The 18,128-nt window shown below is 43.2% G+C and overlaps 1 protein-coding gene across 2 annotated transcripts in view; it reads left to right on the forward strand.

The window, feature by feature from the left end:
• CRPPA (CDP-L-ribitol pyrophosphorylase A) overlaps nt 1–18,128 on the forward strand; it is a 348,505-nt gene that overhangs the window by 204,544 nt on the left and 125,833 nt on the right. For both annotated transcript variants that reach the window (XM_063450737.1, XM_063450738.1), the window contains exons 7-8: nt 12,946–13,038; nt 13,885–13,977. In XM_063450737.1, the coding sequence (XP_063306807.1) occupies nt 12,946–13,038; nt 13,885–13,977 (186 nt within the window). The remainder of the gene's footprint in view (nt 1–12,945; nt 13,039–13,884; nt 13,978–18,128) is intronic.

Here is an 18,128-nt window from a genome sequence, read left to right on the forward strand (position 1 = left end):
GAATTTCCCAGAGTATAGGGAGGGAAACAGGGAGGGAAAATACTCGCCTCCTGTCATTATTAAAATTAAGATTATAGGTACACTACGTTAGCATAATCTACAATTTTATCACATGACAGGAGGCTTCATATTTTGCATTTTTAAAGCTGTGGTATGAGCGAAAAGGATGCGTGTGAGGTTGGCGAAAATACATATACGGAAGTTGTCTTGCCGTGTCCAATTCGCCGCCTGTAAAATATAGAGGCCCCCCTTGAAGGCCTGAGAAGCAGTCGCGCCTCGTACCGAATGAGTACCCAAAGCACATCTCCATCCCCGTTAACGATAACAACCAGTGAACCCATCTAGACGGAGTGTTCATGGTAACTGGCTTGTATGGTTGGTATAAGCCCAGCAGATGTCCTTAATGTGACAATCTAAGTGTTGTCGGGATCTCCATATAACAAAACACCGATATAACTGCACAAAGACTGGGAAACCGCCGGGAACAGGGTAAAATACGGACGCGAAAAGGATTTAGTTCTACGAGACATCGTAGAGATCCTTCCTTCTGGTGATACTGAAAAGACCATCTACGTCGAAATCCAGAATATCTGATACCCAACGAAAAAAATCAAACGTAACGTGATATGGCTGACGGCTGACGGAGGGATAGGTTCGTGTATCTGACTAGTTCCGAAAAAAACCCAATCAAAGTCCCACAACAGGGATACTTTGACTCACGGTTCTGGACCGTATGCTACCCCGCAGAAAACGGCCTATCAAAGGCTCTTGATCGACCGGAGTGTCGTGAATCGTACTATGCGCCGTCGAAATAGCGGAACGTATCCCGTTAATGGAACGGTCGGATCGTTCCGATCGGCCCGTCGTGAAAAATTATGATAAAGATTCAACATCGAGGTAGATAGGGGTAATAAAAGGATCATACCCCAGAGAACTCCAAGTGTTCCATGTGGATAAGTTATTTCGGGGGAATACCTGTTGTCCATGAGTCCCATGACTCTAGTTGGTTGCGATAGTCCCTTGACATACCAGTCTCCCTTGGAAGACACCAATCCACCAACTCTAGCCGCTCCTGCATTATCAATAGATGATGTTCTCCCTTTTGATCTGCCCAAAGGCAAGTTAAAACTGAAGAAGCAGAGGATGATCCCAATTAAAGACAATCATTCTAGGTGTCACGCTTAGCTCCTTTACCTCTGTAATGAGTACTATCAAAGTCCTTGCCATTCTGATCCCAATTTCATAGGTGTGCCCGGATCTCAGGCAGTGAGCTTTCAGTCGATGTCTGGCCCGGTAGTGAAGTGGTCTTGGGAAATAGTCAAGGTATTATGGAGTCTTTCCGCCGTACCCGTCGAATTTCCTTACGAAAAGTCGCTATCGCTGATGTGGGAAAGGTGTAATCCGTCCAAGGTGGAATCTATTCCGAAGTAGTTACTCGGAACTGGAATCGAACCGACTCCTCTCTGTTCACTATGAATCCCAACAATTCCAGAAACTGTAACAATAAATCTCGTTTGTATACGTAGTTAGGAATTGGGCTTGCAAAGGGTCAGCAAGTCGTCTAGGTATGCTACAGCGGATACCCTTTGCTCTTCAGTGCGTCCTAACCAGCTTCCGAAACTTCTTGAGGTACCATGTGAACCAGTAGGTAAGTGTCCTTTCAAATCCAACCTTGCAAAACCCTTTCGAGTGGTAGGTCTCCTAATAGATGTATACCTTCCTTCTTGAGATGTCGGTACATCCCAAAACCATTGGGTTGGCCAATGTTGATGACTGGGCGAGAGTCTCCTGTCTTCTTCTTTACTACTTTTACGTGGACCTCGGTCTGATCGGGACATAGATATCCCCGCAGTGACACCAAGCTCCCTGGTGAGGACTATCTTGTTCGTTCCTAGATGGCATGGGCATTCCATCCTGAGCTTGTTTCGTACTTCTTTTCCCCGAAGCCGGAGGTTGGCAAGGTGTGCCCGGTGCTCCGGCAAACCCCCTTCAGATGATCCTGGGTGTCTGGTGGTACGTGAGTCAACCAAGGTTGTCCAGTGTGCCAAAGGAAACCTTTCTTGCTAGGCGGGTTCTGTCACTTTATCTCTTCCGATGGAGACTCTCCATTCTCTTATGATCTCCAGAGAAGGGAGGGGAATGGAGTCCTCGTCCCCTGATGATGGAGTCTGAGATGATCAATGGGCAGGACGTTCTGAGAGACGGTTTCGCTAAGTCGGGGTGTTCTCTTTCCCCTTTGGGGAAGCCGCGTTGGTCCCTTCCAATGGTGTTTAGGTGGTAAGGTGTCCGACTTGTTAGTCAGTATCTTGGAGAGGACTTCTTCCTCCGGAGCTGCCCTGGCGGCTTTAATCCTCCCCTGAAAATCGGTCAGGAGAATTGAGGGAAGTCCGACCTGTTGGTTCACACCTTTTCGGTCTGTGGAGCCAGGATCGTACAACAGTACGCTTATTGCCACTCAGTGTGCCTCTGTGTACAACTGTGGTCACCCAGAATTTCGATCAATAGGTACCACTTTCTCAGGATCTGGGTAGTGGTCTGAGAATGAGGACACCCTCAGTAGGATCGGGATGAGCGGTCTGCGATGTCGGGGCGTAGTCCGAGTATGGGAGACATGAAAGCCTTCCTATGTATAATCCAAGGGTTCATCCTTATATGTCCTAGAATTGTGGAGTTTGGCAGTATTGTGAGTTCTCCTTCTCGGTTAAGGGAAGGGTGTGCGGATCCTCCAGTTGAAGCATAGAGGTGTTGGAACACATGCATCTAGTGTGCCCTGGTCTGTGCATATAATGACAGAGCATACTCTGAAGGTAGAAGCCCTAGAAAAGGGCGTGGGGGGTCACCCCTTCGTACCTATGCCACTAGCACCTTAGTAAGACTAGCCTGGGGGTCATCCAGCGTAGGGGGGTCACCCCTGTATGTATGTCTCTTACGGCATGTTGGGACACTCTTTCGGTTTATGGGGTACCGAACAGGTGTCAGGTACGGCAGTACACCTATTGCCACTAGTGGGCCTCCACGTACAACTGGGGGTCACCCAGAATTGTTTCAATCAGTACCACTTAGAGATTTCCTGGGAGTGGTCTGAGGAGGGTGTCACCCTCAATAAGACCGGGATGAGCGGTCAGTAATGTCGGGACGTAAGCCCGTGTATGGGGAGGTATGGTAGCCTCCAAATTATCCAAGGGGTCACCCTTCTTGGATATAGTACTGTGGAGATTTGGCAGCACCGTGAGCTCTCCTTCCTGGTTCTGTCGACATACATGTATCCATTGTGTTCCGGTCTGTGCATACGGTAACAGATCGTACTCCGTGGTTAAACCCCAGTATATATATGTCCCTAGTACTGGAATAGGATTCGCTTAGGATTCGCCCAGCGTAGGGGGTTCACCCCAGTATAGGTATGTCACTAGGACAGGGACCAGATTCGCTTGGGGGTCACCCAGGGTAGGGGGGTTACCCCAGTATAGGTATGTCACAAGGACAGGGACCAGATTCGCTTGGGGGTCACCCAGCGTAGGGGGTTCACCCCAGTATAGGTATGTCACTAGGACAGGGACCAGATTTGCTTGGGGTTCATCCAGTGTAAGGGGGGTAAGCCCTGAACCACAATGTCACTTTGGAGAGGTGTCTGCCATGCTTGGGGTTCACCCAGCATAAGGGGGGTCACCCCTGTTAATCACTCCGTTATGTGCCTCCACTACTGTGTCCTGTATCCCTGTGGGGATGGAGTATATCCAGTGGTTGTGAGGTCCAGTGGGGTTAAGGAGCTGAGTAAGTTATCAGCTCTATTTAATTTCCCTGCCAGCAGATAGAGTAAAGCATCCACTATGTGCCCACAGCAGGGAAAAGTCCAGTCTTAATCCTCCAGATTTACAGGAAAACTTTTATTTCACATGACATTTGTATGTAACATTATAGAGCAAACTGCCAACAGACCTGAGTACTGCATCCAGTATATGCACACAGCAGGGATCAGTCCTACATAAGTGGACACTCCGTGCATAATCCTGTCAACTTTATTCCACCTGCCAGTGTTGTGTAACAGGATTGATTTCAGCAGTGAACATTTAATACATAATCTCCCAGAAAAAGACTTGGAGAACTTAATTTGACAGGAACTTTATTTTTGTGTAAAGCAGACTGCCAGTTCGTGGGAATCACGAACTGGCTAAAACCGAATGGCCGACGTGAATCTCCCGAGAGCCGCGAGATTCAAGATGGCCGCCGTTCGCGCGCAAATGCGCCGTGCGGTCCGCGATCGCCAAAGCGATAGCGGCCTGCCGGTGCAGTACTGAGTCCACCTGGTACCCCCAACCCCCAGAGACCTGCCCTGAAGTCCTGGCACCAGAGCAAACAAAACGCGATCACGGTAAAACGCTGCGATCCGCGCAAGATTAAATCAGAGAAAGTGAAACAACAAAGTGCCAGCAGAGACAAGTCCAATAGAAAAACGTAAAATCAACAGCAAAAAAATCAGGATAGAAGGACCAATGTAATCCCCACAAAGCAAAAGGGAATTAGCAAATTATCATATTAAAGAGACAAAGCTAATACAAACTAAAAAGGCAACTAGCAAATTATCAGGGAAGAAAAGCAAGTCTAATAACAAAATGTAAAAGCAATTTAGCAGATAATCAGTTTAGAGAAGGGAGAGGGTAGCAGGGGACAAATACCACACCATAAACATTCAAATATAATGATAAATGTAATATAAATGAAAACTGTTTGGAGCAAAATACTCTGACCTGTGCCTTGGCTGGTAAGCAGCAAAGAAAGAGGAAATCATGTGACGGTCAGGGCTTTATTTATGGATGTGATGCCTGTTACTGATTGGTTTAAAGTTTTCTGATTGACTTGTGCTGCTGGAGGCATAAAGTAAAGAAAGTTATGCAAAATATGAAGCCTCCTGTCATGTGATAAAATTGGATCTAGGGAGCAAGTGGTGGGGTGGGAGGACTGGAGCAGAGCAGAAACCTCTTCTGCTGTAGCGGTTGAGAATGAACATAGAACAGCAGAGGGAGGGAGGTTAGGGGAAGTATTGTAAGGGGAAAAAGAAAGATGAGAGATCTCTTCCCTGATTGTTCAGTTACCATTTTATCACAAACCAAGGTCGAATTAGTTAATTTGTTTGTGCTTTTTTCTTCACACGTTCTATTTTGTGAAAATTCACAGACCACTCATGTCCCATTACTGCAAACACCCTATATTTGTATTCTGCTACTTTTGCCCCTAACCCTACCCCTAATCTGTACCCTAATCAATCTTGTCAGTGAAGTAAGTTGCAAAGTCTGAGGCGGTTAAGTTAGTAGGTGGAGGAGGAACAATAGGGCGAAGAAGAGAGTTAAATGTGTGAAATAGTTGTTTGGGTTCGTGGGAGAGTGTGGTTATGAGGGTATTGAAGTAATTTACTTTTGCAGAGGAAAGAGCCAAGCTGTATTAGCGCAGCATACATTTTTTGTGGAGAAAGTCAGATGCACAGTGAGACTTTCTCCAACAGCATTCAGCAGTTCTGGAGCATTTTTGGAGGTATCGAGTCAGCTTGGTGTGCCAAGGTTGTTTTGGGCGCTTGCTGCGCTTAAATGTAGGATGTGCCATGATGTCTAGTTGAGAGGAGAGGGTGGAATTGTAGAAAGAGGTTGCAGAGCTAGGACAGGTGAGGTTTGAGATAGGTAAAAGGAGAGTTTGGAGATTAGTGGAGAAATGCTCTAGGTCAAGACATTGGATGTTTCTGTGAGATTGATGTTCAGATGGTGGTGTCAATTAGGTCTTAAGTATGCTGATGTCAAAAGTCAGCAGATGTTGGTCAGATAGAGGAAAGGGAATATTGGAGAGATTACAGGCGGTATAGAGATTGGTGAAGGCGAGATCAAGGGTTTTTCCCGCTGTATGGGTTGCTAAATTAGACCATTGCGTAAGGCCAAAGGAGGAGGTTACAGAGAGCAGACGAGAGGCATCAGTGCAGTTGGGGTTGTTGATTGGGATATTGAAAACCCCAAGTATAAGGGAAGGAGTGCTAGATGAGAGCAGTGGCGTACACACAACCCATGGGGCCCCGGTGCGAAAACTGATCCGTGGGCCCCCCCCCGCGCTTACTCTGCGCGGGCTGGGGCCGCAACACATGGCGGCGGGCACCTGGTCGCAGGGCTGCGACTCGTGCAACCGCGGTATGTACGCCAGTGCATGCATAAACACATACACTTAAAGGACCACTACAGACACCCAGATCAAATCAGCTCAATGAAGTGGTCTGGGTGCCAGGCCCCTCTAGTTTTAACCCTGCAGCTGAAAACATAGCAGTTTCAGAGAAACTGCTATGTTTTACTGAGGGTTAATCCAGCCTCTAGTGGCTGTCTCATTGACAGCCGCTAGAGGATTTTCTGCGATTCTCACTGTGAAAATCACAGTGATAAGACGCTGAACGTCCATAGGAAAGCATTGAGTAATGCTTTCCTATGGGCGGTTTGAATGCGCGCGTGGCTCTTGCCACGCATGTGCATTCGGAGCTGAGAGGCGGATCGGGACGGAGAGATCCCCAGCGCCAAGGGAGCCCGGCGCTGGAGAAAGGTAAGTGCTTTAGACACACACACACACACACTCTCATGAACAGACGCACACATTAACTGACAGACACACACTCAGTGACAGACGCACACAAACACACTCAGTAACAGACACACACTCTAACACTAACACACACTCTAACACTAACACACACTCTAAAACTAACACACTCACTCACTAACACACACACTCACTAACACACACACTCACTAACACACACACTCACTAACACACACACACACTCACTAACACACACACACTCACTAACACACACACACTCACTAACACTCACTAACACACTAACACTAACACACTAACTAACACTAACACACTAACACTAACACTAACACACTCACTAACACAATCACTCACACTAACACACTAACACTAACACACTCACTAACACAATCACTCACACTAACACACTAACACTAACACAGTCACTAACACACTCACACTAACACGTTTTTTTTTTTTTTAATTTAATCCCCCCAGCCTCCTTACCTGTGGGAGAGCTGAGGGGATTCCCTGGGGTCCAGTGGTGTTGCTGGCGGGCGCGCGAGGGAGCACTTTCCCCCTGAGTGCTCCCTCTTCAGCTCCCTCGCGCGCCGCGTAGGGATGCCGGCGCCGGAAGATGACGTCATCTTCCGGCTCCGGTTTCAGTGCGGTGCGCGAGGGAGCTGAAGAGGGAGCACTCAGGGGAAAGTGCTCCCTCGCGCGCCCGCCCGCCTGCCCGCCCGCCCGCCCGCCAGCCGGGTGACAGCAGGGCCAGCCTCGGGGGGCCCGGAGGTGGCCAGCTCCTGGGCCCCCCAGCAGAAGAGGCTGGCCCTGTGGGTACATACCTGGGTCGCAGGGCGGCCGGGCCCCCCGGTATGTACGCCACTGGATGAGAGGAAGTGGGGAAGCCAGGAAGAAAAGTGCTCAATGAATATATGATCTAAGTACTTTTATATGCACATACACAATCATTCTAAGTGTATTTTAATATCAATATATATATATATATATCTATATATATAGATAGATATTCAAATACATTTAGAATGACGTTATACATATACAGGGAGTGCAGAATTATTAGGCAAGTTGTATTTTTGAGGATTAATTTTATTATTGAACAACAACCATGTTCTCAATGAACCCAAAAAACTCATTAATATCAAAGCTGAATATTTTTGGAAGTAGTTTTTAGTTTGTTTTTAGTTATAGCTATTTTAGGGGGATATCTGTGTGTGCAGGTGACTATTACTGTGCATAATTATTAGGCAACTTAACAAAAAACAAATATATACCCATTTCAATTATTTATTTTTACCAGTGAAACCAATATAACATCTCAACATTCACAAATATACATTTCTGACATTCAAAAACATAACAAAAACAAATCAGTGACCAATATAGCCACCTTTCTTTGCAAGGACACTCAAAAGCCTGCCATCCATGGATTCTGTCAGTGTTTTGATCTATTCAGCATCAACATTGTGTGCAGCAGCAACCACAGCCTCCCAGACACTGTCCGGAGAGGTGTACTGTTTTCCCTCCTTGTAAATCTCACATTTGATGATGGACCACAGGTTCTCAATGGGGTTCAGATCAGGTGAACAAGGAGGCCATGTCATTAGATTTTCTTCTTTTATACCCTTTCTTGCCAGCCACGCTGTGGAGTACTTGGACGCGTGTGATGGAGCATTGTCCTGCATGAAAATCATGTTTTTCTTGAAGGATGTAGACTTCTTCCTGTACCACTGCTTGAAGAAGGTGTCTTCCAGAAACTGGGAGTTGAGCTTGACTCCATCCTCAACCCAAAAAGGCCCCACAAGCTCATCTTTGATGATACCAGCCCAAACCAGTACTCCACCTCCACCTTGCTGGCGTCTGAGTCGGACTGGAGCTCTCTGCCCTTTACCAATCCATCCATCTGGCCCATCAAGACTCACTCTCATTTCATCAGTCCATAAAACCTTAGAAAAATCAGTCTTGAGATATTTCTTGGCCCAGTCTTGACGTTTCAGCTTGTGTGTCTTGTTCAGTGGTGGTCGTCTTTCAGCCTTTCTTACCTTGGCCATGTCTCTGAGTATTGCACACCTTGTGCTTTCGGGCACTCCAGTGATGTTGCAGCTCTGAAATATGGCCAAACTGGTGGCAAGTGGCATCTTGGCAGCTGCACGCTTGACTTTTCTCAGTTCATGGGCAGTTATTTTGCGCCTTGGTTCCTCCACACGCTTCTTGCGACCCTGTTGACTATTTTGAATGAAACGCTTGATTGTTCGATGATCACGCTTCAGAAGCTTTGCAATTTTAAGAGTGCTGCATCCCTCTGCAAGATATCTCACTATTTTTAACTTTTCTGAGCCTGTCAAGTCCTTCTTTTGACCCATTTTGCCAAAGGAAAGGAGGTTGCCTAATAATTATGCACACCTGATATAGGGTGTTGATGTCATTAGACCACACCCCTTCTCATTACAGAGATGCACATCACCTAATATGCTTAATTGGTAGTAGGCTTTCGAGCCTATACAGCTTGGAGTAAGACAACATGCATAAAGAGGATGATGTGGTCAAAATACTCATTTGCCTAATAATTCTGCACGCAGTGTATATATATATATATATATATATATATATATATAATAAAAGTAATACATAAATTATATACCGGTTTAAATTTATTCTAACTGTATTTTGATATTAATATACATATATATTTAAATCAAAATACATTTAGAATGACCTTATAAATACACATATATATATATACACACACATATATACACACATATATATATATACAAAAATAATAAAATATATATATACACACACACATATATATATACACATAAATTTAAATTCTACAAATATATTTATATAATATTTTTACATACATAAAGTCATTTTATTAATTACAATTTGAGGGACCTGCCTGACAACCCAGGCAGAAAGTCCAGAGAATTTGGTTCGCAAGCCCTATATTTAACCCTGTAACTTTCCAGGACACCATAAAACCTGGACATGGGGGATACTGTTTTACTCAGGAGACTTCGCTGGACACAAATATTAGTGTTTTAAAATGGTAAAACATATCACAACGATGATATCGTCAGTGAAAGTGCAGTTTTTTGCATTTTTCACACACAAACGGCACTCTGGTTGATGATATAATTGTTGTGATAAGTTTTACTGTTTTGAAACACTAATATTTGTGTTCATCAAAGTCTCCGAGTATAACAGTACCCTCCATGTACAGGTTTTATGGTGTTTCAAAAGTTACTGAGTCAAATATAAGGCTTGAATTTCCTTTTTTCCCCACATTACATTTGCCCAATTGGTTATGTTGCCTTTGAGACCGTATGGTAGCCCAGGAATGAGAATTACCCCCATGATGGCATACCATTTGCAAAAGTAGACAACCCAATGTATTGCTAATGGGGTATGTCCAGTCTTTTTTAGTAGCCACGTAGTCACACACACTGGCCAAAATGAGCGTTTAAATTAGTTTTTTTGCATTTTTCACACACAAACAAATATGAACGCTAACTATGGCTGGTGTTTGTGACTAAGTGGCAACTAAAAAGACTGGACATACCCCATATTGAATACCCTGGGTTGTCTACTTTAAAAAAAACATGTACATGTAAGGTGTGATTCAGAGATTTATGACAGATAACAGTGTTACAATGTCACAATTGATTAATTTAAAAAATATATATTTTCAAACAGCAATGTCCTACTTGTACTTATAGACCTATAACTTGTAAAAAAAAAAGCTAGGAACATGTTAACATTGGGCATTTCTAAACTCTCGGACTAAATTTAGAAACTATTTAGCACCGGTTTTTGTTGGCGGTTGTAGATGCGTAACAGATTTTGGGTCAAAGTTAGAAAAAGGTGTATTTTTTATAAATGTTTTCATCATAATTTATAAATAGTTTTATAGTAAATTATATGATGTGATGAAAATAATGGTATCTTAAGAAAGACCATTCAATGGTGAGAAAAACGGTATATAATATGTGTGAGTACAGTAAATGAGTAAGAGGAAAAATACAGCTAAACACAAACACCGTAGAAATGTAAAAACAGCCCGGTAAGAAAATTGAAAAACGGTCTGGTCACTAAGGGGTTAAATACATAGTCATTAAATTGTATTTCCCCCCCCCCCCCCACCCCCTTTGAAGCTATAACAGCTTCTACTCTTCTTGGAAGGCTTTCCACAAGATTTTGGAGTGGTTATGTGGGAATTCTTGCCCATTAATCCATTAGAGCATTTGTGAGGTCAGGCACTGATGCTGGATAAGAAGGCCTGACTTGCAATATCTGTTCTAGTACATTCCTTAGATATGCAATGGGGCTGAGGTCAGGGCTCTGTGCGGGCTAGTCAAGTTCTACCACACCAAACTCATCCAACCATGTCTTTACCTTGCTTTGTGCACTGGGAAACATTAATGCTGGAATAGATAAGGGCCTACCCCAAACTGTTTCTAGTCATAGCATTGTCCAAAATGTCTTGGTATACTGAAACATTAAGATTATCTTCAGTGGAAGTAAGAGGCCTAGCCCAACCCCTGGAAAATGGCCCATACCATTATCCTTCCTCCACCAAACTTTACAGTTGACACAATGCAGTCAGGCAGGTAACGTTTTCCTGACATCTGCAAAATCCAGACTCGCCCATCAAACTGCTAAACAAAAGCGTGAATCGTTACTTGCAAGAAAACGTTCCACTTCTCCAGAGTCCAGTGGTGGAATGCTTTACACTACTCAATCCAACACTTGGCATTGTACTTGGTGATGTGAGGCTTGCATGCAGCTGCTCGGCCACAGAAACCTATTCCATAAAGCTCCTATCGCTCACTTTTTGTGCTGATATTAATGCCAGCGGAAGTTTGGAACTCTTCAGCTATGGAATCATGGAATCACGTTGGCAACTTTTACATACCATACACCTGATATTTTGGAGAGAGTTCAGAGAAGGACTACTAAATTGGTTCATGGATTATAGAATAAAACTTAACAAGAAAAGTTAAATGATCTTAACATGTATAGCTTGAAGGAAAGAAGAGACACGGGGGATATGATAGAAATATTTAAATACATAAACGGAATCAACACCGTAAAGGAGGAGACTATATTTAAAAGAAGAAAAACTACCACATCAAGAGGACATAGTCATAAATTAGAGGGGCAAAGGTTTAAAAATAATTTCAGGAAGTATTACTTTACAAAGTGGGTAGTGGATGCATGGAATAGCCTTCCAGCTGAAGTGGTAGAGGTTAACACAGTAAAGGAGTTTAAGCATGCGTCGGATAGGCATAAGGCTATCCTAGCTATAAGATAAGGCCAGGGACTAATGAAAGTATTTAGAAAATTGGGCATACTAGATGGGCCGAATGGTTCTTATGTGCCGTCACATTCTATGTTTCTACCTCAGCACTCGGTGACCCCGCTCTGTGACTTTATGTGGTCTTCTGCTTAATGGCTGAGTTGCTGCTGTTCTTAGTTGCTGCTCTTAATTTCACAATAACTCATATGCCCTTGTCTATTTTGTTGCAATCGCCCAGTACTTTCACATAAAGATAGAGATTTTTTTTCCCATTCTCTCTGTATGGTTACTCTATTTTCATTTATATAGAGATAGGTTTTATTTTAATTTAATTTCAGTGCTTGCAGTCTATGATTTTTTTTTTTTTCCAATTCAAGCAACATAAAATAATAAAAAAAAAACTAAAACGTTACACACAACACATATAGCTGTCAGACCTATCACTGTCTGGAGATAATTACTGTTGGTGTTATAATTGTTGATACAAATAGCAAATGCATGTGAGAATGGAAAAATACTGGAGAATAACTATAAAAAGATTAAGTATAAGTAGACATTTTCTGCTTTTCAGAGATGTTAATCTTATCTCAGCCAGAGGCACCGGGGTGGATAATGAAAATGGCAATCACATAGTCTGCACATAACAGGAAATATTTTAACAACTTGTCAGGTCAAATGAGTTGGCTTAATAACATTGTACTGAATCAACTGCATCTTACAGGGATGAGTCCTTCCTTTGCAATGTCATTATCACACCTAACGTTTCATGATCCAACAACCAAAGAGTAAGACTACATATAGAGGAATACATTTCTGTATATTTACAAAAATTTTGTCTGAAACATACAGTAATTGGCTAGATAGATTAATTCTGATCAGTTGAGCGAATGAAAGAGATTGTGTATTAGTGTGCTAAAGTAAGTCACAAAGCATAGATTGAAGCAATAAGGTATCTATTGACCTTATTATCATGTTTAATGTTCATTGTGATGGGTGATGTATGTGATGTACTGTTCTTGCAATATTTTATAAATTAACATATGATGTCTCTCTTTTTTAAGCATGTGAAAGCAATTTCATTATCAATGTACCAAACGGTTCACGATTTACAGAACATATTTCACGGGGAATGCTGTAACTTCATTTGCATAAATGTAAGTTGAAAATTAAATGAATAAAACTCAAAAAAAAAATGTTTATCTGTCCATGTCCATGTTTCTCTCTCTTTTTCCCCTCTGTCTCTCTTTCCCTCTCTCCCTTTCTCTCTCTCATTAAAGTTGACAAAATTGTGGTGAAGTGCTAAAATAAATAAAATGTCAACGACATGATAAAATATAATTGTTAAATTTTAAACACATAATAGGTTAGTTATTACTATCAGTTTGATAATAGGCAACAGATATATATGAATCCACTCTTTATCTACCAGGACAAAACACATGTGGCATATATCACATATAATTGCATGCAGACATATACACTGTTACAGGCACTGTATTATGTCAGCTTTGCTACTGACATAGAATTAGACATGAGTTTGACAGAAAATGCTGAACATTCTGATATTCCCCTTAGATCTTCATGTAGAATAATTTTGCTTACATCAGATCAGTGGACCCCCCATTAGGGAGGATCTTCTCTATGCCCTCACATCTGTTTTTTTCATTTAGACATGTTCTGTCCAAGACCCTGACATTGATTTATCTTCCAATGCTGATTTGAGTTCATACTGACAGCCTGTATAGTTTAACTGCCCTGAAGACTGAATTTGAAAACCCTAAATCCATAGGAACCTCAAGTAAATCAGCTTTATTTCTGAAAATAATGCATATTTACCATTTGAAAAGGTTCTTCATAAAAAATAAACTACTGTGTTACTGTATTTCTAATTTTATGACAAGACAGGAGGCTTCATATTTGCTTATTAGATTTCTGTATATACACATATTGTGCAGTTCGTTTTCTGTTTAACCAAATGGTTATGTGATTCAATGTTTAAGGTGAAAGAGTCTGATTTGGAGGAAACGCGTAAATTGGTAGATTTACTTCAAAATGGGAAAGTTACCACTTCCTACCCATTGGTTGTTATTTCGGTAAGTACAATTGCAAGAATATATAAACATCTTTATGTTTTCATTGCAATTTCTAAAATATTACATTTATAACAGTACGTATACATATGTATTTATAACATAACTTTTTTCTTTTGCTTTTATTTGTATGTATTATGGCTTATGTGTACTACAGTCATTGCTGCCGCTCAGGAGTAGTGGGAGTTTGAGCACAGGACTTATTTGTGCATGTTTGTATTTGCTTTTGTATTACACAGCCATATTACAGTGCTGCCGCCCACCCCATGTGTTCCTTGTTAAGGGTTTAGAAAAATGCCCATCTCTGTCTCATTAGAGATTTCACTTTTTAGCTGAAAACAGCAAGGTGAATTGTTATTGTAGGACTCACCTAAGAGGATTTGCCTTGACGTGGCAGGTGAGCTTACATTTGAATGGCCATTGGAGTGATACTTAAAAACGTCCAGTTATTTGACTGTGCATGGGGATTTGGGATAGAGATTTTTTTTTTTTGGTTATTGTGTGTATTGGAGCTGAGGTGTACTCAGGGCTGGCCTTAGGCAAATAGGCGCCCTGTGCGAAAAGTCTTCATGGCGCCCCCCCACCACCCACCAAGTTGCCTGAATACAGTAACACACACAGGCACCAGGGACGTGTATATCGTGAGGCAAACAAGGCATCTGCCTTAGGTGGCACTTTGCAGGGGGTGGCAAAAAAAGCCGCCCCCAAACCCCCAGGCAGATCCCTTGCTTGCCTCACGTCCTGGGGGGCTCAAGAGCTGGCCGGCTGGCCATGTTTGAGCCCCCCCCCCCGAGGCTGGCAGCGGGCAGCGGGCAGCGAAGGAGCATACTCACCTGAGTTCTTCCTGCTCAGCTCCCTCTGCGCCGCTTAATGAAGCCGGGAGCTGGAATATGACGTCAGTCCGGCTCCCGGCATCACTAAGAGCCGCCTACTCAGTCTGTGCGCCCCCTGCCTACCCGCCCAGCAGCCACCCTGGACTGCAGGCAAGAAATCCACTCCAGCTCTCCCATGGAGGCTGGGTGGATTTAAAATAAAATTAAAAAAATATTAGTTTGTGAGTGTTAGTGGAAATGTCTGTGTGTGTGTGTCTGTGAGTGTGTATGTCTAAGTGAATGTGTGTCTGTGAGTGAATGTGTGTGTCTGTAGGTGTCTGTAAGTGTGTGTGTGTGTCTGTAAGTGAATGTGTGTGTGTGTAAGTGTTTATGTGTGTGTGTGTGTCTGTGAGTGAATGTGTGTGTCAGTCAGTGAGTGTGTATGTGTCAGTGAGTGAGTGTGTATGTGTCGGTCAGTGGGGGCATGCGTCTTTCAGTGAGTGCATGCGTCTGTCAGTGAGAGTGTGCATCTGTCAGTGTGTGTCCAAGTAATAGTGTGTGTGTGTATGTCATTGTTTGTCAGTGTATATGAGAGTGTGTGTCTGTCAGTGAGTGTTCTGCTGTCAGTGAGTGTGCATCTGTCAGTGAGTGAGCGTCTGTCAGTCAAAGTGCGGCCTTGACAGGAAGGGGTGGGGGAAATTTAAACTTGGTTACAGGCATGTACACACACACACACTCAGTTAAAGGCAGTCACACATACAGGCACAGGCACACACAATGGCACAGCTACAGCGACACACACAATTAGAGTCACACGCAGACAGTCACACAGACAGACAGTTATACACACACACAGGCAGTCACACACACACACACACAGGCAGGCAGTCACACACAGACAGTTGCAGACAGACAGACAGTTACAGACAGACAGACAGTTACAAACAGACAGACACACACAGGCCGGCAGACAGTCTCACACAGGCAGGCAGACAGTCACACACATAGGCAGGCAGACAGTCACACACAGGCAGTCACACACACACACAGGCAGTCACACACACACAGGCAGTCACACACGCAGGCAGGCAGTCACACACGCAGGCAGTCACACACAGACAGACAGTTAGACAGGCAGACACACACAGACAGTCACACACACACAGGCAGTCACACACACACACACACACACACACACACAGGCAGTCACACACAGTCACACACACAGGCAGTCACACAGACAGACAGTCACACACACACACACAGGCAGTCACACACACAGACAGGCAGTCACACACACACAGACAGTCACACACAGGCAGTCAGACAGTCACACACACACAGTCACACACACAGTCACACAGCCACATGGGACATGTGGGGGGGCTATAGGGACACATGGGGGCTATAATGGGACACATGGGGGCTGGGGAGGGGGCTATAGGGACACATGGGGCTATAAGGACATATGAAGGGCTGGGAGGGGGTACAGGGACACATGGAGGGCTGGGGGGGCTATAGGGACGCATGAAGGGCTGGAGGGGGGTATAGGAGCATATGAAGGGCTGGGAGGGGGGGAATAGTGGGACACATAGAGGGCTGGAAAAGAGGGCTGACAGGCAAACAGTCACACTTACCTCTATCCAGTGGATGCAGCTGGCTGATGGGGAAGCAGGGACTCCTTCCCTCTTCCTGTGCAGCAGGGGCTTCGGGAGGTATTAGCCCCGCCTCTGCCTCGCGATAAGCCATGCCCCCGCAGCTCGGTAAGCCCCGCCCCCTCCGCCGCGATTTTTTTTCTTTTTTTTTTTTAAATAGACCCTGACACCGGCCATGTGCGGGCTGTGTCGGCTGTCAGGGCGCCCCCTGCTCCATGGCGCCCTGTGCGGCCGCACAGCTCGCACACCCCTAAGGCCGGCCCTGGGTGTACTATAGTCTTTGCTGCTGCCCAGGAGTAGTGGGAGTTTGAGCGCAAGGCTTAATTTTGTATTTGTCCTTGACTATAACAATAAGAATAAACAAATAAAAAAAATAATTCAGAATAATTGGCACCTCTTGAAGGAAGACCCTTTCCTATTAGGAAAGATTATCCCAGACCGTCCAAGAATTATATTTAGAGGAGCCCCAAACCTGAGGATGCACCTCACACAGAATTACACAAAACAGAAAAAGTCTGAAGCAATAAATAATTTTATGAAACACAAAAATGGATTTTTTAGATGTAACTGTTGTGTAGCATGCAGAAAAACTAGTAAAACTAACCGATGTATTTATAATTTTAAATCACATAACACAGATAAAAGTTATAACATCAAGGACACAATTACATGCATGAGTAAAAACGTCATATACCTGCTAGAGTGTCCTTGCGGACTACAATATGTAGGTAGAACCATAAGACCATTAAAAATCAGAATTGGTGAGCATTGCCGCAACATAGAAAAAGGACTAAAAACCCACTTGGTATCCTCACACTTTGAGCTACACGGCAATGATCCACGTCACCTAAAATTTATGGGTATCTCAAAATTGTCTAAAGACTGGAGAGGTGGTGATATAATCAATAAGTTAGGAAAGAAAGAAATGGAGTGGGTCTATTTTCTAGACACACTCCACCCAAAAGGTTTAAATGCAGAGTTTGACCTTTTTAACTTTTTATAGTACGTATATTGGAGTATTATTTATATTCTCTCTGCATTTCAATTTTTATTCTATTTTTTATTATTTATTTATTTTTTATTATTTTTTATTATATATATATATATATATATATATTTTTACACCACCTCTCAAGTACCACTTTAAGATTTTTTATGCATGGTTCACTTTATGCATGTCCATTTTTTATATTTTTATATGTATATTTGTTTTATATATACCTACACTATTTGTTCATATTTTTACTTTATGTAAAAACACTATTGCCCCTTGTGTAGGAATATGCCCTTGCTGTCTCTTTTACTAGAATTACCTTTTTCTGTTTGTGCATATTTTCCTATGTTTTATATTTATAATTATGTTTGTTCATCTTTTTAATACTAACTAAGGTGTTTTTTGAGACATTATTCGGCTTTTTTATTTACTTATTATTCTTTCCCTTCTGTGTATCTCATATTCAATATCGGCATTTTGCCGAACTACAAATCCCATGATACTGTGCATTGCGATACGTCACTTCCGGGTGACGAAATTATACTTATGAGAAAGAGGACACTATGAACTACATGCCCCATAAGGCACCAGGAGCCACACTAACATCACTTCCTGTGTTACATATAACACAAACGGCGGGAGACTACATGTCCCAGCATGCCACGGAACGATATGATGACGTCACTTCCGGGC

This window comes from Pelobates fuscus, chromosome 4 (genome assembly GCF_036172605.1).
Source record: "Pelobates fuscus isolate aPelFus1 chromosome 4, aPelFus1.pri, whole genome shotgun sequence".
NCBI lineage: Eukaryota > Metazoa > Chordata > Amphibia > Anura > Pelobatidae > Pelobates > Pelobates fuscus.